At 42.4% G+C, this 21,950-nt stretch overlaps 1 protein-coding gene across 4 annotated transcripts in view; it reads left to right on the forward strand.

Annotated features, from left to right (window-relative positions):
* The window catches only part of CADPS (calcium dependent secretion activator), a 483,330-nt gene that overhangs the window by 288,359 nt on the left and 173,021 nt on the right, over positions 1-21,950 (forward strand). For all 4 annotated transcript variants that reach the window (XM_068557631.1, XM_068557633.1, XM_068557634.1 and 1 more), the window contains exons 8-9: positions 2,910-3,049; positions 13,065-13,131. In XM_068557631.1, coding sequence (XP_068413732.1) covers positions 2,910-3,049; positions 13,065-13,131 — 207 coding nt within the window. The remainder of the gene's footprint in view (positions 1-2,909; positions 3,050-13,064; positions 13,132-21,950) is intronic.

The raw sequence follows: 21,950 nt of genomic DNA on the forward strand, positions 1-21,950 counted from the left end.
CATAAGGACCCTCATAATTCAGCGGGGCTGACACTTAACAAAGGAGTCGCCGGCCCGTCGGGCACATGGCGGAGTGGGGATGAAGATGGAAGAGGACTGCGGTGGCCTCATGTCTCCATCCACCCTAGAGAGGAGGTGTCCCCAGGGAGCGACCACGGCGGGGAAGAAGCCTTTGTGGAGCGGCCAGTCGTGAGCTGCGGCCATTCGTGTCGGCGAATGGACACCGTATTGCCGGTGGGAAGCGCACCCAGGATCCATATGGTGGATGGCCTGTTAACAAGCTCCGGGTGCCCAGAGCGCCCCACCCGCTTTGATTTTGCCAAGCAAGCAGACGCGGAAGGAGGCCCTGGGCCTTACCTGCTGCTCTTCTGGCCCTGGTGGGGTTTATTTTACCAGTTCCTCCCCTTCCTTGTTTCCCAGCACATCACCCACCGACCCAGCCCCACCTCTCAGCCCAAGCTAGCACAGCGGAGAAGGTCAGCTACACTGAGATCGGCAAGTCCTTCCTCTCCATCTTCCACAGTCTGCGGTCTCAGGATACGGAACATGATACGAGGTGACATACAGGGACAGGTGTTATCTTGAGAGATAACACAAGAGGTCTCCACGACCCCGTGGCACCCTGACTTACTCATTTCCTTCCAGCACCCTAAGGCATATCACTGTTCACTAGCGCCAGTCACGTGAACTGTTACATTGTATGATAGAATTTCAACTAAATTAACCCTCACAAAATGAGCAAATGGCCGAAAAGACTATTACAGCAGAGCTATGATCTGAAGATAATACTGGTGTTGCAAGCCTGGCAAACAACGTGAAAATGGTAGAGGTGACATCAGTCCTGCTAACAAGTAGTTCTGCCATCCACGTCACGAGATGAAAACAGTGCGGGTGCACTCAGGATGAGAGGTCAATGGAGACGTTTTGAGATTGTCTACAGGTCCGCTTGAACCACGGATTCGCATCCAGTATCCTCAACAATGAGCCTTGCCTTACATGTATATGGTACCATAACTTATAGCGAATAATGGTACAAAGCCACCACGGTTACCAAGATATTTAAAAATAGAGTTTTTTGGGAATTCCCTGGCGGTCCAGTGGTTAGGACTCCACACTTCCACTGCAGGGGGCACGGGTTCGATCCCTGGTCGGGAACTAAGATCCCGCGAGCAGCATGGCGCAGCCAAAAAAATAAATAAATGAATTTTTAAAAATAGAGTTCTTTATCTTTAACCCATCTTTTTAAAACTTCTATATTTGTGTATGTTTTATGAGATATGTAATAATGCAATATATTAATACAAAGTAAACATACATCATGTAAAAGATACATGGATATATATTTGATATTTATACATTTATATTGATATGTTTTTATATTACTAGTGATCTATTTAAAGATATTTGGCTCATTGCTCAAAAATATTTTACTGAAGTAGGGCAGGATCAAAAAAAAAAAGTTGGCAGCCTCCGGTTTGAAAAATCAGGCCTTCTTGTATTTTAATCATGTCATTAGACCTTGAGAAGCCTCAAATGTTGGGTTTAGCAAGAATATACAAATTTTTTTCATCGAAGAGAGGGAATTTAGTGGAAAAAAGAGGGTTGGGCCTGGAATCAGAAGGGGTCAAAGATCAGAGCAAGCAAGGCATGTCAAGTGGGCTGATTTCATTTTCCTGCCGTGATCTTCTACTCTTCTCAAAGCTCTTGTTCCACAATCACACAGAAAGCCGTGTGTGTCTACTCTGCAAGCGCAGGCCAAGCTTGCATGATGGCAATGAGGCCGACACAGCACCTAGAAGGCTGGAGTGTCCACCCCTGAGACTCTGAGCCCCTCCTGTCCCTCTGCAGAGGTGAAAGAAACCCAGGAAAGGAGCCTGCCTTCCCTGTCCCTGGAAAAAACAGACAGCCTGCACCAAAGCAGGGCACACTGCCACCGCAGAAACAGATCTTAGCAGGCCCAGCTTTGGTTGTGCCTATATCTCGTCCACATTCCCTTCGTTTAGGGGATTGTCCAAATATTTCACTCCTCCTTGAATGCACATTTCCTAGACCCCATGGGGCTCCTGAGTGAGAACTCTTTCGTCGCCTCCTGAAAAAGCGGATTTACTGGAGAAGTGGGTCCCCTTCTGGGTTCACTTACAGCATCTGTGACAGTGAGAACTGGGACAGAAGACGCAAGTCACAGCACCGACTCTGAAGCACCCTGGTGAAAGGCATTTCCTAAGAGCAGGTCCTTCTTCAAGCTGCATGCACTTCCCTCTGGGCCAGGACAGGGTTGGGTGCTGTGTGATAAGACATCAAGTCCAGGTGAAATCACATTGAAATGTGGGACCCTAAGCACATCCCTTCTCACCTCTAAGTCTCACATTTCTCATGAAATATGGTCCCTTCCCTCTTCCCCTGCAGCCTCGGAAGGATTTCTCCTCTTGACATAGTGGAAGAAATCCTGATGAATGGAAAAAAAAGAGTAGACTTAGAGGTTCTCTCTAATATAGAAGGACACTTCTTTCTCTTACACATCCATCTTCTTATTTGAGGAGAATAATGTGTGGAGTGCATTCTCAGTTCAGGGTTGTTTTAGTACTTCTGAACTTTAGAAAAGTACAAAAGCAGGATCACAGAAATCGTGATCCCTACTCTTACAGAATTAGCCAGAGAGAGAGAGAAGAGAGCAAAGAATGCCATTTTTGTCCTCAGGCCAGGCTGCTTGGCACCAGCCAGCCCTGGAAGGTGGAGCCTTGGATCTGAGTCCGACGCCCAGGCCTCCACTTCATTTAACTGCCTTCCCGCTGGCTGTGGGACATGGATGAGACTTTCAATTCTCAGCAGCCAAGTTTCTTGTCTATGAAAACATGCCCATAACAGTGTTCCTGTTTTCTGGCTAATATGATTGTCCTTTTTCCCTGCAGGTTATTCTCCATCCCACCCCCAACAGCCCCAAACAGTCAGAGTGGCACAAAATGACAGTCTCCAAAAACTGCCCCGATCAAGACCTCAAAATCAAACTTGCTGTCCGAATGGATAAGCCTCAAAACATGAAGCATTCTGGGTAAGTGTTCCTCCTCTGAGTGGTAATTTTGGACCCACCCCATTCATTTCTTAAAATATTTAAAAATAAAAATAAATAAAAGTTGATCTTCAGAGAACGACATGGAAGAAAAGCCAAAGAAATATGAGAGATTATTAAAATACCTGACTTTGATATTTACTATATAAGCTTCCTCAATTCTTATGATTACTGTATTTGCATTTGCTAAACCATCAGGATAGGGTCATTGCCTTATCCTTTTCTAATAGAATTTCCAGTACAGTTCAAAACCTTCCTAGACTCATGCTGGGTGATTCTGGTCTAAGAGGTTTTACTGGCTTCACATACCTCCTTAAAGGCATCCAGATCTTTCAGATTCTCTGAATCATGCACTTACACCTTCATTAACAACCATATCCAGGAGGTGTAAGCAGTTGCTGTAGGCGACCTTCAAACAATCAACTCACGTTGAATCAGTTTTAGTGTTGAGCATAACATTTAAATTAACCAGAGAGTAGAAATTTTATGATTGTCTTCAGTTTCTTAAGGTTTGAGAGGAAAGACCAATTAAGTAATCTCAAGTAGGATAAAAAGAATAGGTAAAATGTAGTTTTATTTTGCAGATCCAACCAATGGTTTGTATAGGAAATGTTTATTGGCAAGTGGGTATATGCTGAACCCCATTGCCTATTAAACTAAATTGCTTGGACACCACTATCTCAGAAAATGTGACCACTTAGAAAGGAGCTGGGCCATTTAACTCTGACTAGGGGAATGTTTAACCAGCGGAAGGGAATGGGTTGTTTTCCAAGGATTCTGCAGGTACCATTTGCCAACCAGCTATCATTCTGCTTATGTGTTTGTGAAAGGACTTAAAGTAATAAAACTGACATGAAAATTGAAGCTTGGTTATGTGCTAGAGATGTGGGGAATTCAAAAACCCAATACCAGGGACTGGTCACTGATTGAGACAGATTTAAACAGAAGCCCGTGAGAGGTTCAGGAGGGCGCGGTCGGGATAGGAGGTATACATCCCAGCAGCTGAGCACACCACAGCAGCAAGCAGTCAGAGTAAGGAGCACCGCCCTGGCCTTGGTGCCTCAGAGTTCTAGGGCACAAAGAAGGCTCAAGGCTCGAGTGAAAGATAGATACTTACTAGGGAGGGTATTGGAGGGGGTCGGGCATGGGGAACTCCAAAGGAAGCAAAGGTCTCCCACCAACTAGAGACTGGCTGCTGAACCTGAGCTCTGGCTTGGATTTGGAGAATTTCCATGGCATTGTCTTTTTTTTTTTTTTTAACACCTTTATTAGAGGATAATTGCTTTACAATGTTGTGTTAGTTGACGCTGTATAACAAAGTGAATCAGCTGTACGTATACCTATATCCCCATATCTCCTCCCTCTTGTGTCTCCCTCCCACCCTCCCTATCCCATCCCTCTAGGTGGTCACAAAGCACTGAGCTGATCTCCCTGTGCTATGTGGCTGCTTCCCACTAGCTATCGGTTTTACATTTGGTAGTGTATATATGTCCATGCCACTCTCTCACTTCGTCCCAGCTTACCCTTCCCCCTCCCCGTGTCCTCAAGTCCATTCTCTACGTCTGCATCTTTATTCCTGTCCTGTCCCTAGGTTCATCAGAACATGGCATTGTCTTGAGGCCAAAGTATTCCTGGAGTTTTAGGTGGGATTTTGGCAAAGGTCTTCTGCCTGTGGCCGTGAGAAAGCTGTAGGGGAATGAGCCAGTCCCCTGCTATACACTCTGTCCTTTTTCAACTGTCCACGATGAAGGGCTAGCTTTGCCTCATTTCAATTACCATCTCATGAAAATGTTTGTGACATGTTTCTAAGGTCAGCTTTTCCTCCTTCTTATCATATTACTGGCATATATTCCCAAAATGTTAACTGGGATTTCTCCCTAATATCCCTTCCTCTGCAATAAAAACATCCTAGTTTCAAGACAAAGGATTTGAGAATTCTGTTAGGTTCCCATAGCACCCAGGAACAGCGTTTGTGTCTTAAGCAAAGCGTTGGCTCGTAAATACTCAGTAAATATTTGCTAAAGGAATGAGAGCATGAGTGAGCAGGATGGAGGGAAAGAGGGCAAAGTGAAGAGGGTAGAGCAGACAAAAAAGAGAAACAGAAATATGAATGAATATATCTGTCCTTAAACCTACTTTTTAAAGAAACTTCCTTAAAAAGATCAGTAGCTCAACCCACTTTCTAGGCCCTTTTGAAGCTCTGTGCTAGGAGTTTTACAAACACTCTCTCGTTTAATCCCCACGGCAAGCACTTGACATAGGTATTACTTTCCTTATTGGACAAATTCCCATTTCCCACATTCTCTTCATTTCTCTAACCAATCTGGATTAAGAAATTTTTCTCTTGATTCATTCGTAAAATTGCTAACATATTTCAGACCATCTTGACCCTACGGATGATAGAAGAAATCTGTAACCCACTTCTGAGAAGCTCCACAGTGATTTCATTTTACTAGGCTGCCATCTAAAAATTACCCCTGCCAGGAAATATACCAGGAGGGCCTAGGGTGGCTCTGAAAGGTGGACAGTGGGTGCCTTAAAAACACTGTCAGACCCACTGTGGCCTAAATCAGGGCTGGACAACCTTAGCTACCCAAGGGATGATTCAAGGAAAATAAAAATGTTGTGAACTACATTTTTTTTCCATTTAAACTTAAAATAGCTTTATGAAGCCCTATTATATGGGGAAGGAGGATAGAAATATCAGAACAGTGTCACAGCTTACAGAATGAGAGAGAGAAAGGAATTTTTAAGAATCAACTCTGAGGTTATAAATTGTGTCTACTTCGATGTTTATTAAAACCTAAAGGAAACCTCAGAATTACTGTGTATTACTCCTTGTTGTTGGACTGTGGTTCCTGGAATGAGCCACTGAGCCATTCAGGATAACTTTATTGAATAGAAAAATGTCAGTGAGAAAATCAACACTGGCTTTTGGCCTTAAGACATGAGTATTGGGGATATCTGAGAATGAGCAGCGCCTCGGTGGCTTTCTAATTTTTCATCTTTTATATCCATATGGTGTTTTCAAGTTCAGGAAGTGCATTCACATGCATTATCTCATTTTATCCCTGAAACAGCCTCCCAAGGATTAGTTATTATTATCCCTCCATCTTAATAAATGGCCTCTCCCTTCACCCAGTTGCTCAGGCCAACATCCTCAGCGTCATCTGACACTTTTCTCTCTCTCTCACCCTTCATCTCATCCATCGTCAAGTTCTCGTCACTCCACCTTCAAGGTAAATCTAGAGTTCAGCCTCTCATCACCACCTCCACACCATCATTCGAATCCAGGCCTCCCTCATTCTCCCTCTCACCTGTTGCACTTGTCAACAGTCCCCCCGCTGCTGTCCTTGCCCCCTATAGGCTCTTTCCCACCCTGAAGCCAGAGTAATTTTTTTTTAAACACAAGTCAGATCCTGCCACTTGAATGCTGGAAAATCTCCAGTGAGTCCCCATCTCATTCAAAATAAAAGTCAGTGTTGTCTCTGTGGCAACAAGGCCCTATCTAATAAGGACACCTCTACTATCTGACCTTGATCACGGCTCTAGCCTCCCTGGCCTCCTTGCTCTTCCCTGAAGACTTCGTGTGTACCCCCACTGCAGGGCCCTTGTCCCCACTGTTTCCTCTGCCTTGGATGCCCCTTCTCCCCCATCCAGATGGCCACATGGCTCACCTTGATTTCTGTGTGTCTCTGTACCTTATCAGAATGCCTTTCCTGGCCCATCTGTGTCCTCTGTCTGTCTCTTACTCTGCTTTGTTTTCACCAGAGCACTTACAGTCATCTCACATACCAGCTATTTCTTCATTTATTATTTTGTTGTCTGTCTTCCCCACTGGACTTTGAGTTCCTTGTCAGCAGGGGCATCTGCCTTCTTTGTTCGAAGAAGCTAGTACAGGGCCTGACATGTAGTAAAAGGCCAATAAATTAGTTGTTGCATAAATGAATGTGAATGAATGAATCTCTACGAATAAGGAAACTGAGGATTAGAGTGGTGAACACACTTGCCCAAGTCAGAGTAAGCATCAGAGCCAGGTCTAGAATTGTGTTATTTCTTTCCATGTGAAATGAAAGAAATCAACGTAACTGAGGACCTGAAACATGAATAAAATACAGAGCTTCCCATGGCTCCACTTGGAATTCATTCAGTGAACCGCAGCTTATAAGTCTTAGCCATGCTTTTTTTTTTTTTTTTTGGCTGAATATTTTTAATTTAATAAAAGCTATAAAACTTACATCCAAAAAGTTCAACAAACCCATGTTTAAGAAACATGAAAAAAATTACAGCAAGGTACAGTGTAAGTATAAAGCTAATAACCAGTGATAAAGAGAAAATCATAAAAGCAACCAGAGAACAAAGAAATGTTACACACAAAAGAATAAAACAGTTCTTGTTAGAAGCATTGCAAGTGAGAAGACAGAGGAGCAACACCTTTAATGTACTCAAGTCTATATACGCAATGAAAACATCTTTCAAGATGAATGACAAAATAGTTACCCATGCTTCTTAAAATCCCCTTTCCTCTTCCACCTTCTTACCTGTGCCATTGCTCTAGACGTGTTTTCAAAACCATCACCCTCCTCTCCCTTCCCCATAAGTCCCCAAGACACCACTCATATTGACACAGACCCTCAAACAGAACTACCTAGACTGACCTAATTCAATATATTTAGGACTCCACTTTATTTCCCGTTGGCTTATTTTCTGTAATTAGACCAATTAAATCAACTTAGTTGATAGTGTTGTTTAAATCTTCTAAATCTTTACTGATTTTCTGCAAATTATTGAGATAGAGGTATTGAAATCTGACTATAATTGTGAATTTGTTTGTTTCTACTTCAGAGTTCTGTCCATCTTTGCATCATATATTTTGAAGCTCCATTATTAGATGCATAAACATTTAAGATTACTGTGTCTTCTTGATGAATTGACCCTTTTATCATTATAAAATGACCTTCTTTATCCCTGGTAATATTCTTGGTCCTAAAATTTATTTTGTGTGACAGTAATAATAAATATAACCACTCCAGATTTTTTAAAAACCAATGTTGGGGACTTCCCTGGTGGCGCAGTGGTTAAGAATCAACCTGGCAATGCAGGGGACACAGGTTCGAGCCCTAGTCTGGGAAGATCCCACATGCCACGGAGCAACTAAGCCCGTGCGCCACAACTTCTGAGCCTGCACTCTAGAGCCCCCGAACCACAACTACTGAAGCCTGCACGCCTAGAGCCCGTGCTCCGCAACAAGAGAAGCCACCGCAATGGGAAGCCCGTGCACCGCAACGAAGAGTAGCCCCACTCGCCACAACTAGAGAAAGCCCACGTGCAGCAACGGAGACCCAACACAGCCAAAAATAAATAAATAAATAAATAAATTAAAAAAAAAAAAAAAAAAAGCCAATGTTGGCATCGCAATTCCTTTCCCATCCTTTTATTTTTTTTGCCTCTTTGTGTCTTTAGATTTAAAGTGCATTTCTTGCAGGGAGCAAAGAGTTAGGTCTACTGAGCACTTACTAGGGGCCAGTTACTGTGCTAACAACTTGACATGCATCATCTCCATCTGTCCTCACAGCAACCAAATGAAGTAGATCCTATGCTATCCCCATTTTACAGCTGATTAAACTGAGGCATGAGGCAGCTAAGCCTAAGGACCTAAGGACCCAGAATTCCCACCTAGGTATTTCCACCTTGAGTTTGAGATGTAACCCCTCAGCTAAACTTTGGCTCACTGTACTAGAATGTTGATTATCTATTCATAAATCCAGATTTCCAAATACCTGGATGGCCTGAAGAGGTAGCTGAGGGTCACTAATGCCCACACAGGTAGATCTGTCTATGGAATGAAGAACTGGAGGGGGGAAGCCACCTGTATGTCTACAATGACAATTCCATCTGCTCCAGGTACTTTTCATTCTGCTTAATGAGCGTGTTTCAACCTAAGAAAATATAGAGCCACAGCTGAGTAGACAGAAACTGTACATTGTAGCCCTCAATTTTTCTTGGTCTTGACATCTGGTATGTGCCAAATTAGCCATAAATTCTGAGGAAGCCTCAGAGGGAAAGCCCTTCTTTCGTGCAAACCAAATGATACTTTCCAAAGGAGGATTGTTCATTTTCCTCTGATTCCACTCAGCTTTCCCATTCAGAAGCCTTCAACCACAAGTCCTCTCTGTTTGATTGGAATAGCCATTCATGTTCTTAGTTCAAAAAAGAAACCAAAGTTTGTCATCTATAAGAGGAAGAATAGCATGCTGAAGAGGGCCCTCTGGAACCAGAGTGTTCTGGGTGTAAATTCTGGCTATGTCATTCACCAGCTTGGCACCCTAGAGAAATTACTTGACCTTTCTGAACTTCAGTTTCCTCAGCTGTAAAATAGGAGTGATAACATAATGACATACCGAGTAATAATTGCTTACTTTGTGCCAGATATCGTTCTAAGCACTTTATGTTTCATTAACTTCTTTAGTCCTCACAGCAACACTTGAAGTAGGTACCATTATTACTGTCCCCATTGCACAGATGAGAAAACTGAGGTAGAGATAAGTTTGGTAACTTGCCCAAGGTCATACAGGAACGTAAGCAACATAAGCTTAAGCAACGTAAGCTCCAGATTCAAGCTCTTAACCCTTCCAGGTGGGTATAATAAATTCACATAAAGTACCTGGCACAGCACAGAAGACTAGTAAGACTTCACGAGCAGTAGCTAGTATTTTTATTATGAAGGAAAAAATTAATGATACCATATGAATTACATTCTGTGGGTTCACGTGAACTCCTTTTCCTACTTCTGTTCTCATCAGTTAAAACTATAAACACTTTAGAGGTCGTAGCTGTGTTTGTTGTTTTGAATCTCTTTATGTGGATTCAAGTTAACAAGTAAGAAAAATTGGTAGTAGCGGCCAGAAAAGCATGAGAGTTACAACCTTACTAGGCATTACTAAAAATAGAAAAATTTTCCCCCTTTGTCTTTATTTATCTTTTAATTCATCTACTTCCCGATGTACATATGTCCAAGGAGATTTCTTGTCACATATTTAGCTATTAATAACTACTCGTAACGATATGCTTACCTCTATACTCAAAGGTGTTTTATAATAAGGATGATATTTATTGTGCATCTACTTCCTGCCATGCCTCGTGCTTATACTTCACAAGCATCATCTCATTTAATCTCCACAACCACCCTGCAAGAGAGGGACCATTCCTGGCCCTGTTTTCCAGAGCACCGAGTGGTGAAGCATCTTGTCCAACATCTCAGATTAACCACTAGAACTGGAACACTATACTCTTAATCGGTACAGACCAATAACCCTGTCTCTCCTTAGACCTGGCTGAGGGTTCCTGTTATGTCCATTTCTGCCATGGATACACTTATATATTATTTCAAGAAGGTTAAGAGCACCGTCCAGGGCAGCTAGGTAATCCACGTAAACAGAGCTGACCACGTTGGCCTCGGGGCTGATGCACTTACCAGCCGTCCAGCCACTTCCACGGCCTCAGCCTCAGTCCAGCCGCCATCCTCTCTCTGTGGTCTGCACCACTGTAACCATCTCACTGGTGTCCCTGCCTCCTCTCTTGCCTTTTCCATCTACAGTGCATTAACCACTCAGCAGCCACTGGGATAATCTTAAATAGAAATATAATTGTGTCACTCCCCTGCTTAAAACCCTTCCATAGTTTCCCATCCTTATTTAGATTGAGTGTATTCCTGATCTAATTTGCCCATTAAAAGCTCACTCTGTCTGCCGTGTAATGAAAAGAGTTAGAGTGAAAGCAGGGAGACCCGAGAGGAGCCTCTTGCTGTGGTCTGGGTAGACATGATGGTAGCTTGAATGGGGAGTAGCAGTGGAGATAGAAATAGATGGGATATATTTTGGGAGCAAAAAAAAACAAACTCAGAGAACTTGGCAGTGGAGTGCACGTCTCTATGCAATGTTTGCAACTCTCATCAGAAAGTTTGATAAAGATGGCTCTAGTTTCCCAAGGCATTCAGAACTAACTGAAATATAGCAAATGTATACTGACCACCTACCATACATCAAATGCTGTGCTAGGAATTTAGAAAGGAAAATTTAGGAAAAAGGAACAAGTTTCCTTCCTTCAAGGAACTCACAATCCAATAGAAACAATACATATGAAAGTAAATCAATTATAGCAGTGTGATCATTGTAACTACCAGCAGAATTATCTGCAGGGCCCAGGAGGTGATGACATCACGGTAAGGGTTCAAACTTAGGAAGAATATGAATTCTAACATAAGGAGCAGGGAGAAGGCATTCCAGGCACCATAACATGTGCAAAGTTATGGGGGTGTGCAACTTTAGGGTGTGGTGAGGAATTACAGATAATATAAGGCACAGAAGCTAAATTTAGAGAGTGAAGCATAGCTGGCAAACGAAGCCATTTTTAGGCCAGGTCAAGATGCTCCGTTTTGTTTCTATAGGCTAAGGTTTCCCTGGGTCTGTTCTTACCACTGATGGTACACAAAATTGTTTAGTGGTATACAGACAAGCATATACTAGTTAAACAGTTACTTACGTATTTTAATGTGCGTTATATAATATAAAATTAGTATATCAAAGCTGCAGTGTAAAGTTTCCTTTCAAAATAAATTTATTCGTGTTAAATAAGTCAATTTAAAGAAAAAAGGCAAGTAAATCATACAATAGATGGACCGATCTGGGATAAATCATGGAAGTGCAAGATGAGTGGTCAAAGTTGTGGGCTCCCCTCGTGTCAGCGGGGGAGACTCACTGAAGGAGTTTCAGCAGGGAAATTCATACATGCAGATGGTAGGATCCGTCCCACAGCCAGGAGGAGGATGAAACATTCTGGTGAAACCGATTAAGAGTTTCGTCTGTGGTTTACCATGGCCATAAAATGTGTGCTGGGACTGAAAGAGTGGAGGTGTGAGCAAAGTAAGGAACTTTGCAGGAGGTAAAAATCAAGTGCACTTGGTAATTGAAGAATCAGCATGAGGAAGCAAAAGGACCCGCCAAGACTCAGGTTCCTGGCATGAAGGTCTGAGTACTTCAGCCACCAGCCACTCCTACGAGCCCCTGAAGTTTGTCAAACAGTGTACATTTTAATTAGGTGCATTCTTTATTGTGTTCCAAAGTGGAAGTTCTGTCTGATTCCAAGTGAAGTGGGGATTTGGAAGTTGTCCAGTTGGTTTTTGATAGCACATAAAGCCAGTTTTGGAACTCGAGGATTTGATTGTGTTTGAGTATGACCAGCTCTCTCTTCACTTGGTCCAATAGAGCTTGAAAACCACCAGCCTCTCTTCCTTGATCAGTACCAGTTCGATGTGTATCAATCCATCAGGCCAATGGGGTAATTCATGAATGAATTAGTAACACTGATCGTAAAATCTCCAGACAGCTTTGAAGTGTGCCTTTGTTGTTCTCAACCCTCCTTTAACTAAATTTTTTCTTCATAAAGATTAATTTCCATCAACAGAAGAGCAATTCGGGGAGGGGGACGTGTGTAGGGAGGACTTTCTATGCAGACTTGAAACTTCCTTTCTGTAACGTAACTACATTTGCCGGAATCACAGCAAAAGCAAACAAGGTTTGCTTTGTTTACTAAAGGTTTTCCTGAAAGAGACTTGACAAGAGGTGAAAGAGTTGGAGTTGTGAGATTTAGCACGCTTTTTTTTCTCTCCTGTGCAACAGCTTTCAGGAGTTTCCCTACCTATAAGACGTTTAGCACATAAACAAATTAAGGTACAATGTAACATGTTCCGAGGTGTTTCCTGGAATCAGTCAAGGTTCTAAGTCAAGTCTGATGATGGGCCACAATTCCTCCTATCAGCCAAAATAAACCCTGCTTGCTGCTCTTCCTTATCGTCAACCACACAGCTCCAGAGTCTGCTGTCTGTTCCTGAGCCCTGTGAACTTCCTTGTTTGTGAGCACCCAGCTTCATGGTGAAGCGAATTGAACAGTTCACCAGCTCAAGCATTAATGCATCTCTGGTCTTTCTGCTTTCCTTCAGGTATTTATGGGCCATCGGTAAGAATGTCTGGAAGAGATGGAAGAAAAGATTTTTTGTCTTAGTGCAGGTAACTCTTCAACTCTGATATCAGTCTTTAGAGCCATTATTTTTAAAGGTTCAATAGGACTAATTAATGTTTTTCATATAATTTACCTTAAGTGCACAAAGCTCAAGTGTTTAACTCAGTGAATTTCTATATATTATATATACATGCAACCACCGTTCAGAGGGATACAGAACATTTCCAGTACCCAGAGCACTCCCTTCTGCTCCTCTTCCTTTTTACATCACTTCAGGTTCTAAAAAGTAATGCATGCTCATTATTTTCTAATTCTAACAATACAGAAATATATATGAAATGTGGGAGCAGTAAACTCCCACCCCTACCAGCGATGCAGGAACCCAGGGAGGGAGCAAGTGTGTGCCTGATTAGGGCAATAGGGACACTAACATTATTTTAGAAGAATCTGCTGTTTCTAAAAGCACTAAGGTAGTCATTATGAGAAAAGCCAGAATTTAGTTGGACTTTTTCCATCTTTTTCACTGTTTAATAAGTTTGATTTTGAACCCCCTGTGGAAGAACATTCCAGTCTTCTTGATGTCTGAGGCTTCCAGACCCCCTATAATTATGTTTAACCATCTAAATATATCTTTCCACATAGGCTTTTTTTAAATAATCAAACTCTTCATGTTGTTCATCAACTTGCTTTTTTGTTTTTGAACACAGTCATTGTAGACATTGTTTCATGAATGCACATATAGCTCAGATTCTAATACCTGTGGAATTTTCCTTTTTGAGGTACTTTGGGCTTCCCCAGCTGGGACTGTTATTAACCATGCAGCAGGGTACATCTCTGTGTGTAAAGATGCAGGTGTAGATATAGATATTGATGTTAATAATACATCAGTAATATATAAGTAATATTATTGCCCTCTTCAGTGTATCTTTAAGAAAAAAAGATTCCAGAAATAGTAATGCATGTCCTTGAAAATCTCCACGCCGCCCCCCCCCTTTTTTTGGTTTGTTTGCTTTTTGCATCAGGATTTTTCAGTTTACAAAGGAATTTGTCATTGCCTTTTTTTAATTTGCAAGCTCCACCAGAGCATGTGAGCTATAATTCAATTCGCCAAAAGTTAATTTATTCTGTACTCTGAAAGATGTCACAAAGTGAGTCAACTTGTAATTTAGTGACTAAAGGTGTTTACTGGGTTATTGTGTTGGCTATGAGCATTGACTAGTATTTTGAGCACTACCGATTCTGAAATCTCACAATAAAAGCAGCTACCTCTTAGTCTAAATGGCCTTGAAAGTTCCACCAACCCTGAGCTTCTAAGGCTAGACCTTCTACGGATCTACTCAAGCGTCTACTGTGTCTCTAAGGCAAACAGCATCTGTCTGGCTAGAAGCAAGAGGTAATCTTTGCTTTCATGATCACTATGGGGTGCAACAAAACCTTAAAATAAATTAACCAAAGGAAAACTTTGGAATTATTCCCAACCATCCAAATAAGCCACAGCTAAGTGATGGAAGACATTTCATCCTGAGATATATTTCCTCAGAATATCAGCTAACCAACATTTATTGAGTACCTATTTTGTGAAGGGTACATTGATAGGTCATAGAGAAGAACTGGGAGACCTGGTCTCTCACTTCCAGAAGAGTATCTCTTACAGTTCTTTATAGGCAAATAGCAGAAACAGACTCAAGGTAAGTAAGGCTTAAAAAAAAAGTGTATTGGAAGGCTCTTGTGGTAGTTCATAGGATTGGTGATAAAAGCTAGTACCCAGGGCTTCCCTGGTGGCGCAGTGGTTGAGAGTCTGCCTGCCAATGCAGGGGACACGGGTTTGAGCCCTGGTCTGGGAAGATCCCACGTGCCGCGGAGCAGCTGGGCCCGTGAGCCACAATTACTGAGCCTGCGCGTCTGGAGCCTGTGCTCTGCAACAAGAGAGGCCGCGATAGTGAGAGGCCCGCGCACCGCGATGAAGAGTGGTCCCCGCTTGCCACAACTAGAGAAAGCCCTCGCACAGAAACGAAGACCCAACACAGCCATAAAATAAAATAAATAAACAAATACTTTAAAAAACAAAAAAAACAAAAAACAAAAAGCTAGTACCCAGAGTAGTTCCAGAAATCCAGGTGGTGGGAACCATGGCCAGTGTCATTGACATGGCTGTAAGACAAAATCAGCTCTGACCGTTTTCTATCTTTGTGTCTCCACTTGAGGACCAAATCTGAGAGAGGGAATTGGATTGGTCCAGCTTGTGTCACACCAGCTTTTCAGAGGGGCAGACCATGGTGCTTTGATTCACAGTGCCACTGAGCTGTCTCCAGTGCAAAATCAGCATGCCATTACCAGAAAAAGAAATGGATGCTGAGCAGGCAAAAACAGCTGATATCTACCCTAAAGAGAGCATGTAAGTGAAGAGACAAGACACATTAAAAAAAAATACCTAGGAATAAACCTACCTAAGGGGACGAAAGACCTGTATGCAGAAAACTACAAGACACTGAAGAAAGAAATTAAAGATGATACAAACAGATGGAGAGATATACCATGTTCCTGGATTGGAAGAATCAGCATTGTGAAAATGACTATACTACCCAAAACAATCTACAGATTCAGTGCAATCCCTATCAAACTACCAATGACATTTTTCACAGAACTAGAACAAAAAATTTCACAATTTGTATGGAAACACAAAAGACCCCGAATAGCCAAAGCAAGCTTGAGAAAGAAAAACGGAGCTGGAGGAATCAGGCTCCCGGACTTCACACTATACTACAAAGCTACAGTAATCAAGACAGTATGGTACTGGCACAAAAACAGAAATAGAGATCAATGGAACAGGATAGAAAGCCCAGAGATAAACCCACGCACATATGGTCACCTTATTTTTGATAAAGGAGGCAAGAATATACAATGGAGAAAAGACAGTCTCTTCAATAAGTGGTGCTGGGAAAACTGGACAGCTACATGTAAAAGAATGAAATTAGAACACTCCCTAACACCATACACACAAAAAAAAAACTCCAAATGGATTAAAGATCTAAATGTAAGGCCAGACACTATAAAACTCTTAGAGGAAAACATAGGCAGAACACTCTATGACATAAATCACAGCAAGATCCTTTTTGACCCACCTCCTAGAGAAATGGAAATAAAAACAAAAATGAACAAATGGGACCTAATGAAACTTCAACGCTTTTGCACAACAAAGGAAACCATAAACAAGACGAAAAGACAACCCTCAGAATGGGAGAAAATATTTGCAAATGAAGCAACTGACAAGGGATTAATCTCCACAATTTACAAGCAGCTCATGCAGCTCAATATCAAAAAAACAAACAACCCAATCCAAAAATGGGCAGAAGACCTAAATAGGCATTTCTCCAAAGAAGATATACAGATTGCCAACAAACACATGAAAGGATGCTCAACATCACTAATCATTAGGGAAATGCAAATCAAAAGTACAATGAGGTATCACCTCACACCACCAGTCAGAATGGCCATCATCAAAAATCCACAAACAGTAAATGCTGGAGAGGGTGTGGAGAAAAGGGAACCCTCTTGCACTGTTGGTGGGAATGTAAATTGATACAGCCACTATGGAGAACAGTATGGAGGTTCCTTAAAAAACTAAAAATAGAACTACCATACGACCCAGCAATCCCACGACTGGGCATATACCCTGAGAAAACCATAATTCAAAAAGACACATGCACCCCGATGTTCATTGCAGCTCTATTTACAATAGCCAGGACATGGAAACAACCTAAATGTCCACTGACAGATGAATGGATACAGAAGATGTGGCACATATATACAATGGAATATTACTCAGCCATAAAAAAAATGAAATTGAGTTATATGTAGTGAGGTGGATGGACCTAGAGTCTGTCATACAGAGTGAAGTAAATAAATGAAATTGAGTTATTTGTAGTGAGGTGGATGGACCTAGAGTCTGTCATACAGAGTGAAGTAAGTCAGAAAGAGAAAAACAAATACCGTATGCTAACACATATATATGGAATCTTAAAAAAAAAAAAAATGGTCATGAAGAACCTAGGGGCAAGACGAGAATAAAGATGCAGACCTACTGGAGAGTGGAATTGAGGATACGGGGAGGGGGAATGGTAAGCTGGGACAAAGTGAGAGAGTGGCATGGACATATATACACTACCAAATGTAAAATCGATAGCTAGTGGGAAGCAGCCACATAGCACAGGGAGATCAGCTCGGGGCTTTGTGACCACCTAGAGGGGTGGGATAGGGAGGGTGGGAGGGAGGGAGACGCAAGAGGGAAGAGATATGGGGATATATGTATATGTATAGCTGATTGACTTTGTTATAAAGCAGAAACTAACACACCATTGTAAAGCAATTATACTCCAATAAAGATGTTAAAAAGGAAAAAAAATATTTAAGATGAAGATTTCAGACGCTGGAATAAAAAAAAAAAAAAGATACATCAAAAGAGGCAGTGCTGGATTATGGGTGATTCTCCCCTTTGCATGCCTCTCACCTGGCAGAGCAGCCTCCCGTAGAATCACTTGTGGTCTGGCATCCCTCAGTAGACCATGTGCTGTTTCAGGGTCAGTTCTGTTTCCATTTCATCTAGCTGTGCTTCCCTCTTTAACACACACACACACACACACACACACACACAAACACACACACACACACACACACACACACACACACACCCTCCAGCTCAGTGTCTGGCATGGCCATTCAGGAAGCATTTAGTGGAAGAAAGAAGGAAAAGGAAGAGAGAGAAAAAGAGCCCAGGCAATGCTTCAGGTGGTTCTGAGAAAGGAAAGATTGTGTGACCTAGAGAGTGGCTGGTGACACCTTCCAAGAGGAAGTGGGGTAAGTGGCCTTGTCATGTAATATGGAGTCTCTCCTCCCACTGAGGTAGCCAGTTACTGGACACAAGACTTTTCTCTGACAGTATTTGAAATGATGAAGTACTTAGGAGATGTCGCTGACCTCTTACTTTGGGAGAGATTTTAGGGGAGAAAAAAACTCTTCAGAAAAAAAAAGAGGAATTGTGCTGAGAATATTAGTGAAGCCATGTCTATACAATATATACTGAACCCAAAAGAAGAGAATGATTGTTCTAGGCCGTGTGACTGGAACACAGACGTTTTAGGGCCTTCACGCTGAGCCTTCTACCAAGAGAAGATAAGAAGCACTCAGTAGCTACAAAGCAAGCTATGTGCTCACTTCTGAAAATCAGAAAAGGGCATCCAAAGCCTGTCTAAAGCTCGGCATTTTTCCTGCAAGGATTTCATGAGAGGTTTCATGTACATGTGATTCTCACTAACTTTAAAGAGCCCTTGAGGTACACTGGGGACATGCATCCCCCAAATTAAACCTTCTGTTTCAGCCTAAATCCAAAGTCTCCATTAACACCTTCTGTGGCCTGCAGAGGTGATATGCCAGCCCCACCATCACAAAGGTAATGGGGGAGCCAGGAGGAAAATTCAGATCTTCTGTTTCCATTTTTGTCCTGTTCACTACAACGTCTACAAGCAATTTTGGTGGCCTACCTAGAAAATACTGCATCACTTTTAGATGCTTCTCAATTTTTCATCTCTGCTGTTTAAGTGATCACACTTACAGGCACTCTTATCAAAATGATAAAGAACAACTTAAGCCCTTTGAAACAACCCCAATGCCAACAGAGTTGCAGGAGAGAAGTTCAAGGCCCTCAGTCCTGGCCCAATTCAGGGAAAGCAAAAATATCCCAAGTTGCTTGAAGAGAAAGATGGCAGCTCAAGCAGTGACCACAGGCGCCCAGCAGCTGCATGCAGTGTTGAATCCAGTCTTAAGTACAAATGATTTTCGGTTTCTTTTAGCCACCACACCCTTACACTGAAACGCAAAATGCAAAAGTGAAAACAGGAGAACCAGGCTGGTCAAATGTGGGGAAGGGTGAGGGAGCTGGGGAAGAAAGCAGATTCTCCCCATCCTGCCCCCAACCCCCCAGCAGCCTCAGAGGGATCTCTGTGGGACAGTGTGAAACCACCACAAAGGAGGCACATCTACCCAAGTGACTTACTGAATGTGCCTTTCCATTCAGGCGCTGGGTCTCATGGAGTGTTTTTTATAGAGAGCTGGTAACACATAATTTCCAACATGATTATGAATTCCATTAGATTTAATACAAGGAAAATTGTTTGAAAAGCCTAAGGAGAACACATCCAACACCAGTCTCCTCAAAGTTCATCTCCCCTCCCACCCCGGTTGTCTGTCTGTCTGTCTGTCTGTCTGTCTGTCTGTCTCTCTCACACACACACTCACTCACACACACTCACACACACTCACTCACACACACACACACACACACACACACACAGAGTCTACATTTCTGTCTATAATGCAAAACTATTAAATTCTCTCTTAGGGAGATTTCCCTTTAGAGCTACTACCTTGGGGAACCAAAGATAGGTTATAAATGGGCTTCCTACTAACCAGGGACAAAGGCTACCCTTAGAGGGGTGTTGAGCCAAAGCAGCAATTCCCATGTTTAAGGATCGAGGCTAAAATGATGATGGATGTGGCTGGAGTCTGCCCTACCAGCTCTGAAGGGAATGAAGCAGTTGCAGGGTGTTTCTGTGCCAGAGACTTCAGTGTTCCTACACAGTGTTCTCCAAGTATGGCCCTGACTGCCTGCACTGGGTGTTTTTTAAAATGCAGAGGGACTTCCCTGGCGGTCCAGTGGTTAAGACTCCGTGCTCCCAACGCAGGGGGCACGGGTTTGACCCCTGGTCGGGGAGCTAAGATCCCACATGCCATAGGGTGCAGCCTAAAAATAACTAACTAAATAAATAGAATGCAGATCCTAAGGACCATCCAGAAGCGTCTGATGCACAGAAAACTCTGAGATGGAGCTCAGGAATCTGTATGCTTCACAGGCAGCCCAGGAGATACTGACGCAGGGGGTCCAGTGACCACCTTTGGAGAAACACCGCCTCGGAGGTCATTGTCCCTTTTAAACTGAAGTTTCCCACTCCTTTTCGACCACACTCTCTCAGAGTTTATGTTCTCCAAGGAACTGAGCATTAGAGTAGCTAAACAGATGATTATGTGCAAATGGCATGACAAAGCCTCTCAGCTGTGTTCCTTGAAATCCCAGTATATGCCCTGTGAACATGGCTGCAGACCCTAACACAAGGATTAAGGAGAAATGGGTCTCCAGCACCCTGAGTCAAGACATTGCTGGGTAAACTCATTCTAAACCCCAGGGGCCATGGTAAGGAGCAAATATGTTGATTACCGTTGTTAGGAATGGCGACCAAACCAATGTTAATGATGAAGGTGCCAATTCCACGAGCTCCACCCTGAGCTCCCCACCTTGGGTGTGGGAGGGGAGGAGTGGAAGAAGCCAACTCATCATCCAGACCAGGTTAGAAAGCCTCACCTCTATCATCTTTTTATTCTAAAATATTTTTCTTCTATGCCCCAAAGATTTCTGTACTGTGCTAAGGACAAGTCTTATCCCTATTTCGCATTGGAGGAAACTGAGACTGAGGATGGTTAAATGACTTGCCCAAGGTCAATGGCTCATAGGCAGCCTGTGTGAAACCTAACATAGGTCTTCTGATTCCAGGTGTCTTCCAGGACACCAAGCACTGAGATGGCACTGTGCTCAAGGAGGTTTATACAATGTCCTAGATACAGTGTCCTAGAACTCACACACCTTGCATCAGTTAGAGACAATGTGGTCCCCAAATCATAACCTGTTTCGGATTCCCTAGAGATAGTATAATGCACCCAAATTCTGACCGTTCCAGTTTTCAAAAAAATCTAAATCTGAATGAGATAAAATATTGTCTGATAATATAAAACACCCTATAATACAACAGTTGTCACCCAGAAAAAATATTAACTATGAAAGTGAATTGTAAGACATATAATGAATGATTTATAGGTGAATGATTTATAACTGAATGAATGTTCATTCTTCCCACTCAACTTCACAATTGCCCTAAAGGGCATTTGCATTTATATTCTGTTTGTAAATGGCAACAATCAACCCGAATTTGCTTAAGTTTTTGAAGAGGAAGAATTATATTGGTTAGTTAATTAAATTACTAATTAACTAAAGAGTTTGCTGGCATGGCTAGGTCCAGAGCTTAAACAAAGTCATCAAGACTCAGTCTCTCTCTCTGTACCATCTGTTGACTGTGCTTTCCTCTAAGCCGACTTCCCCCCTCAGGCACGCTCTCTCCATGCAGCAGACTCTGGAAGGTCAGGGCTTAAAACGGTTTAGCAGCTCCCAGACCCTTGCTATTCCCTCACACTTCAAGCTCTCTAGAAAATCTGAGGCTCCCTCCAACCTTGCAATAATTAGAAATATTCAAAAACAAATCATTTCTTCCCTCCTCCTTTTTTTCCTAAAATAAGTTGCCAAATTCCAGATTAAAATGGTCCTAATAAACCAATTCGAGTTTTTCTGACCCCAAGTTTGTCTGGAACAACTTCAACAGTATCACCAGAAGGGGGCAGCAACATACAGTGCTCCAAGAAGCAAGGACCTGAAATAGAAAAAGGAAAAGTCAGAAAGCCCCAAGCATGTAGTAATAGTAAATGCCTGAATCTTGAAATAACAGCCTTCTGTTGTGATATTTCTCTGATCTCAAGTAAGTGTCTGCAACCGTCTATTTGGCTAATCATCATATTAACGAACTATATCATCTCCATGTTGCCAGAGAGGTAAAAAATCATTGCAGAACTGTTCCAGCAATATCTGTGTTCACTATCATGACAGGGGATGTGGGGTATAGGTTGTCCGTGGGATCAGTAGTGGATTGGAGTAACAGATGTAAATTTGGGAGGGAGAAAACCTCTTTATTGGATGGTACATACTCATGTT

This window comes from Eschrichtius robustus, chromosome 12, assembly GCF_028021215.1.
Source record: "Eschrichtius robustus isolate mEscRob2 chromosome 12, mEscRob2.pri, whole genome shotgun sequence".
Taxonomy (NCBI): domain Eukaryota; kingdom Metazoa; phylum Chordata; class Mammalia; order Artiodactyla; family Eschrichtiidae; genus Eschrichtius; species Eschrichtius robustus.